At 48.6% G+C, this 11,386-nt stretch overlaps 1 protein-coding gene across 1 annotated transcript; it reads right to left on the bottom strand.

Moving 5' to 3' along the window:
- Positions 1-567: 567 nt before the first annotated feature.
- Positions 568-10,043, bottom strand: LOC108930786 (inhibin beta B chain). The gene is made up of 2 exons (XM_018746194.2): positions 9,182-10,043; positions 568-2,485 (listed from the first exon to the last, which is right to left on the bottom strand). Exons 1-2 carry the CDS (start codon positions 9,573-9,575, stop codon positions 1,710-1,712), a joined length of 1,170 nt encoding a protein of 389 aa, XP_018601710.2. The 5' UTR covers positions 9,576-10,043; the 3' UTR covers positions 568-1,709.
- Between the last annotated feature and the right edge of the window lie 1,343 nt (positions 10,044-11,386).

The following is an 11,386-nucleotide window of genomic DNA, read 5'->3' as shown; positions in this document are numbered from 1 at the left end:
TTTCAAATACAAAGCACAAAATATTTTAAAAGCATCTGTTTTATCTTACATAAACTGTACAGAGACAGCATTTGATTCTAAATGATTCTCGGACTAAAAAGTACTTTTATTAAATAGAAAACTGAAATTAATTAAATTTGATGAAAAAATTATGAAATATTCCATTTATCTACTGTACAAAATAGAAAAAAGATGAAAATGGAATCCATAACTTTGTACCCTGATACAGTGCTTAGGCCTCTTAAATGATCACAAACTATTTTACAAAGTAATGCAATGGCCTTGCCATCTCTACAATAGTTCAAATCATGGCCTCTTTGGTTCCATTATTACGTATAATACATTTTAACAGAATTCAATTTGTTTCTACAAAAATAACCTTTTTTCAATGGCAGATTTTTTTATTTATTTATTTATTTATTTATTTATTTATCGTTAAATTTTTTTTAGCTAATCACGCAACTTTTCAGTGCAAAAATCGTAACAATCGTTCGCTTTGACGAAGCGAAGGATTACATTTCAAGTATTGATGAGTTAAAAACTAGTACAAAAGTTCAGTTTGTCTGGTGTGGGTCAATACTATACATTGCATAGCTCGAGCGGCACTTATTTCAATATGATCATGAGTAAGGGCTCTGGGTTCCACCACTTCATACCCTTTTAAAGGCATTTCAGTCTGCAAGTGCTATAAAATGTGCATTTAGCAGTTTTTGCAAGTGCTATGCTGCACCGTAACCAACTGAGCAGTATGGCAACTCTTGGCTTCTGCTGAGAAGAGACGAGCACGATTGTTTGCGTCAGCCGTTTAAGTTCATCAGATGAGCTTCTAGAGGGGGCTTCAAGCCCACAAGCTGGGGGAGCGTTGCCAGAGTGATGCCCCCCTGTCCACCCACCCTAACCTGTCGAGCTCCCTCCTCGCTGGCCTTCCGCACGCACACCGGGACGTCCCGGGTGAGGACCGCTCGGCCCCTCGCTTATCTTGCGCTGTGAAAGGAGCACGGAGGAGGAGGAGGAGGAGGAGGAGGAGGAGGGTCTGCTGCCTCTAGTCTCACGGTCAAAACACAGGCGGTTACATCCGTCCTTCGAATGTGTGCTGTAATAGCAAATTGCTGGGTGAAAAATTTATATATAACGAAGAAACAATATATTGTGAGGACCGTTTGCGGGACGCAGCGTCACATCGCGGCGATGTGCTCCTTGTCAGAAGTGCTGATAGTTCCAAGCGTTGGGCGCTTTCGGGAGGTCCTCGCACGGGCGAAGCGTTCGCCGAAACGTGACCGCATCGGCAGGCCGACACACCTCCTTCGTTGACTTTCTAAGGCTCTTTCCGTCTTCACGGGAAGCTAGACAAACTCAATTTTTGTATAAAAATGGCAAGCTAAAAAAATAGAAGCGATTACTGTTCTCCTCTATTTGACGGTGAGACCTAAGGGTTTTTTTTGTTTTTTTTTTTTTTTTTTTTACGCATTTTTCATTCTTTTTAATAGGAGCGGCCGGGATGTTGGCAGAACCGATAAAAACTTCTACCGTATTATATTAACAGACATAAATATATGTACATGTCTATGTATGCTTTATCTGTGCACGTTTGTTTGTGGGTGGATATAGGATGTGGTGTTATGGAAATAACAGGAACAAACGTATACCTCCATTAATTTTGTACCATCAGTCCCCTGCAGGCAGAGTTCCAAGGTCCTGTTTAGGGGGACTCAAGCACAGCCACATTCCTCCACGATCATGTTGGGCACGTCCCGCTTGACGATGTTGTACTCGTCGTCGAAGTAGAGCATGGACATGGTGCTCAGCTTGGTGGGGATACAGCACGAGTTCATGGAGCCGGGGCTCATCCCCCGCATGCGGTACTGGTTCACCACGGCCGTGTGGAAGGAGGACGCCGAGCCGGGCACCCCCGCCATGTAGGCCGGGCAGCTCCCTTCGCAGTAGTTCCCAAAGTAGCCCGAGGGCGCGATGATCCAGTCGTTCCAGCCGATTAGCCGGAAATCGATGTAAAACTGCTGGCGGCAGCACAGGCTGCTGGTGCCGTCGCACTCGAGGCCCCGCTTGCGGATGCGGTGCTTGTTGTCCGCCTGCCGGGCCTGCACCACCAGAAAGGGCCGATGCGCCTCGTCGTCGGGGGCGACCAGGACGGGCAGCGCGCTTGCGGCCTCGCAGCCCTCGCAGCGCACGTCCAGGTCCTGGCGCCGGTCGCCGGTGGCAAACGCCGCCCGCACGGCCTCCGTCAGCGGGAAAGTATGCCAACCGCTGCGCTTCAGCTCCAGCCGCTTCTCCACCAGGTTCCACCTGCCGCCTGTGCCGGGCTCCTGGCAGAACACCTTCACCGTCACCTTCCGCCGCGCGCTCTTCTCTGAGCTGCTGGGCAGAAGCTTGAAGTAGAGCCACAGGTTGGCCTGCGTCACGTACAGATTCTGGTTGCCCTCGTTGGAGATGACGAAGTAGAGGCTTGACTGAGACGACTGCTGCTCATCTGCAGAGGACGGGGAAAGCGGGCCATACGTTAGCGCACATCTTATTTACTTATTCCAGCTAACAAAGTATGAATCAAAGTGGATATATATATATATATATATATTTGTATAATAAGTATATTCCAGACTGACAAGCAGTGGTGGTCACATAGTGGTGGTCGACAAGGAGGAGAAGAGGGCAGTTGTGATAGATGTAGCAACCCCAAGTGACAGCAATATCAGAAAGAAGGAGCATGAGAAGATCGAGAAGTACCAAGGGCTGAAGGAAGAACTGGAACGGATGTGGAAGGTGAAGTTCAGAGTGATCCTAGTGGTAATAGTAGCACTCGGGGGGCTGTGACCCCCAAACCGGGAGAGCAGCTCCAGCAGTTCCCAGAAACAACACGTGAAGTCTCTGTTCAGAAGAGCGCAGTCCTAGGAACAGCTAAGAAGAACCCTCAGACTCCAAGGCCTCTGGTAGAGGTCCCGGGCTTGAGGAAGACACACACACGCTACCCCATGCGGGGGTAAGAGAGAAATTTTTTGCTATAGAGGTGGTCCCTGACTTATGATGGGGTTACATTCCGCGAACTCATCGTAAGTCGAAAATGCATTTAATACACCTAATACACACCTCTGCGTGACAGACTGGGAGATGCTGATCGCTGCCGCTACCAAGCATGGCGAAAGAGTATCGCACCACGTATCTCTTGCCCAGGAAAAAATCAAAATTCGAAGTTCGGTTTCTATTGAATGTCTATCGGGAGCTCACCATCATAAAGCTGAAAAAATCGTAAGTAGAACCATCGTAAGTCGGGGAGCATCTGTATATACGGTATATATATATACACATAGTATTTTGGCTTTGATTTATACTTGATTTATATAACATGCATATTATTTGCATATGTAAATTATAAGTATAACTTTAATACCGACCGCTAATGTAGCGATTTCTTCCCAGAAATGTTCCGGTAACTTCGTTCAGTCTTCGTTAGCTAGTAAGGAATTATAATTATAATAGCTGCCAGTGCCTCCAACTCACTCTGTCTGAGTCAAACCAGCACCGACACTCTTGCCTCGTTCTTAATTCATGCTTCTCGAGAAATTACATAATGGTTGCAAGTTCTGTTTCAGAGATCACGTTTTAGCACAGTGGCAGGCCGAAAAGGAGGAGCGTGGCGTCTCGCCATTCTCAAAGTGAGAGCCGTTCATAAGGGTATCCCACACAGGTTTGTCCGTCGTCCAGCAGATACCAGCAGGCAGCGTGGGCGCCGAATCTGCCTGCTCGAAAGTGCGGTGCTTTTGCAGGGGAACACGGACAGCAGCTGCAAGGGCGAAGACGGCGAGGCGAGTCTGAATCAGTCTTGGCCCTTGGAGGAGCCATCAGAAGAGGGCTGGATGGCAAGATGATGCACCAGTCAGGAAGCAAGGTGGACGGACAGCCGGGACCTAAAGAGACCGCAGCCCAAGACAAAAGTCTAACATGTCTTCAGAGACTGCTGAAGGTCCACGTCATAGATCTCCAGTAAGACACTGCACTAAATCCAATCCGATCGGCCGATTAATTGATGATGCCGCCGCGGCCGGGGACGTAAGGGCAGCACGGTGCCGCTGAAAAGACAGGTTAGCGCCGAATGTGCTCCATCACTGGGCAGTGAATGTCCTGCAAAACTGGAATGCATTTACATTCGAGATTCTCCAAGACTGAATTACCTTCCCTACCTGAGCAGACAAATAAAAATCACGCCCCAGGGGGCATCCGATCCGAGATGCACTCTGGGACGCTTCAGGGAGAACGAGGCCGCCTTTATCGTTAGGTGAAGAAAAGCGACTGCCTAGAGGTACCGAATTTTGCTTCTAAACTCGGAAAATAAATTGCAATCTTAAAAAAAAAAAAATGTCAAAAGTTGCTAAATACTAAAGAAACGGTTTTAATAGAAAACTGAAGATGTGCCATCTTATACATTACGTAAATGTGGTATGACGCATCGCCGCCCCGTGTCTTTGAAACGCACTAACGTTGTAGTTGTGTAACATTTTTGATTAAAGAAAATGTGGATCTATGCAGTAAACAGTATATATATATATATCGACCTGCTCACTTAAACGATTTTATTGAAAAAAGTTGAGGTCTCAGCCCATTTTCAGTCGTGAAAGTATAAATTTATGTTTTGCACATATAGAATGTATCTATATCTGCAACATATTTTTTTCCCCATTTTCCCTGGTTCGTGAGCTGTATGTATCTATATCTACAAAATATTCATTGTCGTATATATGCAGTATATACAGTATGTGTACCTTTATTTATTTAGTGACCGAAGCCTGATTTTTGCCTAGGGGCACCAAAATCCCAAGTTTCGCCCCTGCCTATGAAGTGGAAGATGATTAATTTGCTTCTGACACACAGTGACTCTGTAGGGTCAATGTCAACAGTTGACCCAACGGTTGACCTGCTTTCCTCTTCCAGTCGGCCCGCTGCCCATAAAGCGTTCTTTTAAACGTCCCAGGATCTGTTACATGTGCTTCCCCCAGCATTTCTCCTCAAATCAGCATCGCGGATCAACTATGCAGAAAAATAAACTGAAATGATGCTGAAAAATGGAAAGGGAAACCGAAACCCCTCATAGCTTAGACATGTTGCACAGAACTAAAGCTCCAAATATCGATTTTCACCCGTTTCCAGTGTCAGTTCAAAATTAAATATTTTGGGGCAGCACGTGGTGTGGTGGTGGTTAGGCTTACTGCCTCCTGCTGTAGTACCCTTGATCGAGGTACCTACCGTGAATTGACAGAGTAAAAGGACCCAGCGGTATAAATGGGGTAAATCACTGTAATTAGCCGAACGTTGTAATTTGCTTGGGAGAAACGTATCAGCTAAACGAATAAATTCAATGTAAAAAAAACAAATGTAAAGCAAATACACACCCCACGCCTACAGATATCCCCCCCCCCCCACCCACCCACGCGCTAGGAGCAGAGCTGAGGGAAGAGGTCAGAAGAGCGGTCTCATATACGCGTCTCAGTCCTTCCACTGGTCGCGCCGCAACTCTGTTACACGCGTACGCACACTCTGTCTGGCACCAGGCCGGCCTCACATCTTTGCCTCCCACCCTCCCTGTCCCGCTTGCCGCTGACTGGACGGACGTCGGACAGCGTCCAGGCAGGCTGGGTTATGTAATGTGGATATGAATCACATATCGCACTGAGTCGGAGGTGCTAGGGAGGACCGAACGTTCAACTTGGATGGAATTGTCAAGACATTCTAACAGCCCTCCGTGTCATGAAAATCAAAAACAGTGCCTCGTGTGACACCCTTTGCATGGTCATTCAACCACATATATCCTCCCCATAAAAGAACTTTAAATTGTGGGAAGGCCATCTTAAAGATGGGGGTATAAATTCAACATATATGTATGTGTGTGTACATATATATATATATATATATATATATATATATATATATTATATATGTATATGCATTTTCATTCTGAGCTGGCACTCCACCTGCCCTCCAAAATCTCAGAAGGAGCTGACTATACAGGAGGAGACAGGGAGGGAAGAAGAAGAAGAGATGATGTCACCAGGGTCAGCACATCCTCCGCAGATGCCCCCTCCCACACACAGGGTGGGCCGGTGTCTGGGTGGGCCAGTCGGTGGGAGTCGGAGCTGTTCCCACCTGCCAACGGAGGACCACACGCCGGTCCGGGATGTGAAAGAAGCACCCTGAGCGCGTGCTGAGCGCTTCGCGGGGGCTGCGCTGCAACTGGAGATGAGCTACAGGTGAGCAGTCAGTATGACGTCCAACAAGACCCAACACACTCCTCGTCACAATGCACCACTTCTCCCCAGCCTCTCACACCTGGCACGCACAATACCCGGAGTGTGTTCAGGGCTGAACGCACAGCATGTGAAAATTCGGCGTCTACAGAGGTGGTCCCCCTCCACGCCTGCATGAATCACAGCCTTTCATTCAGCCTATCGCACCGGATCAGAGCTAACCCCACCCAGCTCTCCAGTCCCGGGTTCTCCGCAGCCGAGGTCCAACATCACTGTGGTGACATATGACGAAAAATATACCATATATTCATAGTTCCCTACATGGATAAATATTGAGCCTGACTTCCAGAACCTCAGAGACAGAGACCTGGTACCTGACTTTGTGGGATAAAGAAGACACCATGAAAAGCAGCAGCACAGTATGTAAATGCTGGCCATAAGAACAGGGAGTGACTGTGCCCACCTGCTCACACAGACGCGCGCGCACATGAGCATAAATACCGTTATTAATGATTCATGCTGAAGTATTGGTGCGTTAGATCTGCTTATTCGTTCTACTTTATTTATCTATTTTAACCTATTTATTTACGCAACAACCTTGTTCATATAACTGCAGCCACTTCTTTGGCTGTAAACGCGTATGAAATTTATTACAAACACTTCCTTGAAAATTGCACAAAACGGCAAAGCACGCAAAGTTGAAATTGAAAGTGAAAATTAAAAAAATTTATTTCCCAGCGCACGAAGTCAACGTGGCTGCTATGTTGCAGAGTTTGCCACCTGGTACCGGGCACCCAGGTGTGGTGACAAAGCGGCTCATCAGCCCACTGGACAACACTTGACACCACACAGGGGACAGAGAAATGCAAAAAAATCATAAAGAAGATCATCACCTATTCAGTACTCTGGGACTTTGCTCGTGAACAAGTCCAGGATCTCCGGCGGTCCTCCGAATACCTTCACAGCTGAACACTGGCACTGTGACACACAACTCTACGTGGGCTTCTCAGAAGCTCAGAAGCAGGAGGTTTTCATTTCGGGCGCCTCCGAATTCTCCAGCACACAATCAATGTAACACATGAAATTAACATTTTCAGTTGTTAAATATGATCTCACATAATTTAAATTTCAAGAACGAAGACTTGTTCAACAGTAATTTAAACACAAAACAGCAACGTGCCATTATTAAAATTGCACGACAGATGTATATTAATTTATGCGGTGATTTTTTTTGGGGGGGGCAGTTCTTTGTATCTAAACTTGAAGTCAGAACCGCTTATCCTTCAATTCAAATGTCTCAAGGGCAGTTACAGTCATCGCTGGTGAACAAAGGCATCATCCGACTGATTAAAGCCAAACAGATGCTGCTCCAAAGAGGAGAGCGGAGAAGCGGGTGGTCTGTGCCCCCACTGCCCCCCCCCACCACCACCACCACCACCCTCGAGGGCGTCTCCTTGCTGGCTGAACAGGTGGCATCCTTAACAAGGCATCACAGTGAATTGCTCCTAAGGCTCAGCTCAACGCCAAGCACAGGTGGCCCACCCACACCTGGGGTACCTGCCAACCTCCCCCAGGTAGAGAGAGGGCTTTGAAACACACACCTGCACACCAGTCCCGCACAAAAAATTCACAACTCTTGTATGAGGCAGAATACGAAAGCATTCCACTCGAGACACACCGGCAGCAGTGGACAACTCTTCACATGGCATGAATGTAATATCTAGTGGTAACGTGACACTTCTGCTAAAAATAAGAGTTTTATTCAGATCTCCCCTTTTTAAGGACACAATCAGATCACCCCCCCCCCCCACTTTTTTTAAAGATCACTCAAGATGAGACTTGTGCTGAAGAGGCCAGCACTGCTGGTTCAGTGGGCCAGCAGGTGGCGTAGCGGTTAGTGCTGCCGCCTGGTGCAAATCCTGCTGTATTAGACTTGAGTAAGGTACTTACGCAGAATGGACACAGTAAAAAATACCCTGTGGTATAAATGATTAAATGATTAGAAATATTCTCATATAACATTGTCAGTCACGTTGGATAAATGAGAGAGCTAAAAAACGCAATAATGATGAAGGAATCCACAGGGGTGAGTGTAGATTTACAGTAAAATGAAATATATTTGAAATTATTCGTGAATATGGGATACAAATAACTTTGCCCTCGCAGTTATTGCCGCAAGTCCAAATTTTTAGCGGGGTTACAGCACAGGGTCACAGCAACACAGAGGCAGAAAAAGTTCAGTTTATTTATTATGTGCGGTACATAAAACAAGGGCGAAAGGTTACAGCGTTGCGGAGGAATGATCGCGCGCCACTATCTACGTTCCAGAAGGGTCTCGAGAGCTTCCGGAATTCCCGCGAGTTGTCCCACTGTTAATTCCACCTTTTCCAGTTAATAATAAGCCTAGGGAAGCTGATTTTGTAATGTAGCTTGTTTTACCAGGAGGTCAACACAGAGTAAGTGATGGAGTAAAAGCGGTGTAAAAAAAGATCACGGTTTTGTTGGACTGAGAACACTGATCCGGAGACACGACTTGGCAACTGTCTTGGTGTCTGAGATGATGGACAGATGATACAGATACTCCTGTACTGTACTACTGTCCCCACGCTCGCTCGCGCGCAGGCAGGGTGTCCATCCATGTGGACGTCGGGGCTGCGCACCAGCGTCAGTGACTCCGCCGTCTCCGGCAGGTGCGCGTTCACGTGCCAGGACTCAGCAGGTCCCACCATCATTGGCAGGGATCCCAGATGATCTGATGTGCACTGACCTCGGACCCCTGCTACGGACCTCACACACGCGTTACTGTTCGAGTGTGTACCGTCAGCGCAGCGCACCTCACTCACACTCCGTCCCCGGCCGGCGAAACGAACGAACCGAACGGCACCGCCTCGCGCCTCCCACGAGAGCACCCACGCGCCCACTCGCTGACTCACCTGCTTCCGCGAAGCTGATGATTTCTGACGTCTCCTCCGGTGTCTCGTTGCTGTGGACGGCGTGTCCGTCCAAGCTGGGGATCTCCACCCGGCCGTCCTCGCGCACTTTGCCCGCGTGCAGCTTCTTCAGCGCCGTCACCATGGCAGCCTTCGGGATGGGCTGCGTGATGTTGGGTCGCTCCCGCATCTGCAGCCTGTTCAGGATGTGCCTCTTCACCGCCTCCACGAAGTCCGCGTCCACGCGCGCAGACTCCTCCGGCTTGCCGATGCCGCACGACGCGCACGTCTCCTGTGACACTGCAGCGCGCGGGTCGGCGCCCGGCGCCGGGGTGCAGCGCGCCGTGAGCGCGCACATCATCACCACGCAAGCCATCGGCACCAGATACCCTCGCATCTTCGCGCGCACACGTTACTCCCACTGGAAATAAAGTGTGTGTGAGCGAGTGTGTGTGCGCGCGCGCGCGCGTGCGTGCGTGCGTGCGTGTGTGCGAGTGTCACCGAGCCCTCCTTCCTGTTGGGTCGCCGCTCTTTGAATGAACATGAAAGTGACGAAGGAGGGAAGCGGGCTGCGAACCCACAGTCAATCCATCCGACCGCTGTTCAAGGTACTTCAGCCCTCCGCGAGATGCGCGTCCACGAACCAGATTCTACTTCATACTTCCCAGCAATATGCTCTATGAATTAATAATAATAGTAATAATAATAATGATAACTTATTATAGTTGTTGGTCTTTGGCCATTTCCGGTGCACTCAATGGACCGGTTTGCCTCCCGTCTACCTTCCTGTCCGACTCAATGAACAAGTTGACTTTCAGCACCCCCCTCCTCCAAAAAAAGTGCAACTCCGCCGCGCGCGCGCACATACGCACAGCACGGGCGCGCGCAAAAAGACCAAAAGCAGAGAACGAGCACCTTGCGCACCGCTGCGTGGCCCCGCGGCCGCGTGTCAGTCACGCCATCCTTGCACGCGAGCTTTTCAAGAAAACGGCGCCGATTTCATCCGCGCCACGGCTGTGTGTCACAGGCGCGTCCGCGGGTCGTGGGAGTGGAACGGAGCATTAAGAGTGGGAAGAGCGCGTCTTGTCCGTCTGTCTGTCCGTCTTCTCTGCGCCGTCTCTTTTCGCCCTCCACCTATTATGTCCGCTGTGCAGACCAGTGTGTGTGTTTGTGTGTGTGTGTGTGTGTGTGTGTGTGTGTGTGTGTGTGTGTGAGAGAGAGAGAGAGAGAGAGAGAGAGAGAGAGAGAGAGAGAGCGAGAGAGAGTGTTTGATCCCCTTCGTGAAGCGCGCTGATGTCCAGATCTCCCTTTTTCCTTCGCGATCGCGACGTGGGGTCACTTTACACGCAAAGTTTTTATAGAAGGAATCACGTGGGCCGGGCCGCCAACTGCACCGTGGGCTTTCCACACGGATTATGTCCCCGCTGTGCTCAAGTTCCCTCGGAGGGGAATATGATGAAGGCAAAAATCAGGACTGGCTTGACCTCTTTCAGAAATATCTGAATTTTATTCATTACAATAAAATGAAAAGAAATATATCATACCAGCTGCGGTAGCCTCTTCATACGAAGAATACATGACTTGTGCTTTTAATTGTCAGTAAAACTGCGAGTGTTAAATGAACACTACGGGAGTAAACTTGGCTCCTGATTTTTTTTCACACCTCACACGTTTGAGCGGCGCGCAGCTGCGTTAACATTCAAAACCTAACTGTATATTATGGGCAGCGAATTCATATTTCAGTGCGAACATTATTATACTGACATTTTGGGAATATTGGAACACGCATCTTTGACTAGGATAAGGGATTAACTTCAGTTTAAGTTGTAGCGAAACATTTAATAACCTGCCTCCATCACACGGCTGCTGTACACATCTACTGTACTGTGTTAGTTTTACTTCTCATGTACTTGACCCGACTAGTATTGGAACTTTCATAATCCGTCACTCAACCACTAATCGGCTGCAGTTTTCCGGCGCGTCTGAGCCGCCGCCGCAAAAACTAAATAAAACGTCCACGTGCTATTTCCACGAGGGGCTCCTAATGAAGCCCACGGAGGATACAAGTGGCGGAGTGTCCGCGCCAGGAAAGAGCGCGGCGAGATGCAGTAGAAGCGTGCTACTATAAAGAGGCACTTCAAAGGCAGTAGAAATAACCCCGCGGCGGGATGAAGGGGTTCTCTCGGCGCGCTGGAATAGCGCTGCCCT

This window comes from Scleropages formosus, chromosome 5 (assembly GCF_900964775.1).
Source record: "Scleropages formosus chromosome 5, fSclFor1.1, whole genome shotgun sequence".
In the NCBI taxonomy this organism is placed as follows: Eukaryota; Metazoa; Chordata; class Actinopteri; order Osteoglossiformes; family Osteoglossidae; genus Scleropages; species Scleropages formosus.
This window is presented reverse-complemented; position numbering and strand designations above follow the sequence as displayed.

Coding starts and splice junctions, on each gene's coding strand:
- LOC108930786 (XM_018746194.2), bottom strand. CDS start 9,575: ATGCGAGGGTATCTGGTGCCGATGGCTTGCGTGGTGATGATGTGCGCG. Junction 2,486..9,181: donor CATCAGCTTCGCGGAAGCAG/GTGAGTCAGCGA, acceptor CGTCCTCTGCAG/ATGAGCAGCAGTCGTCTCAG.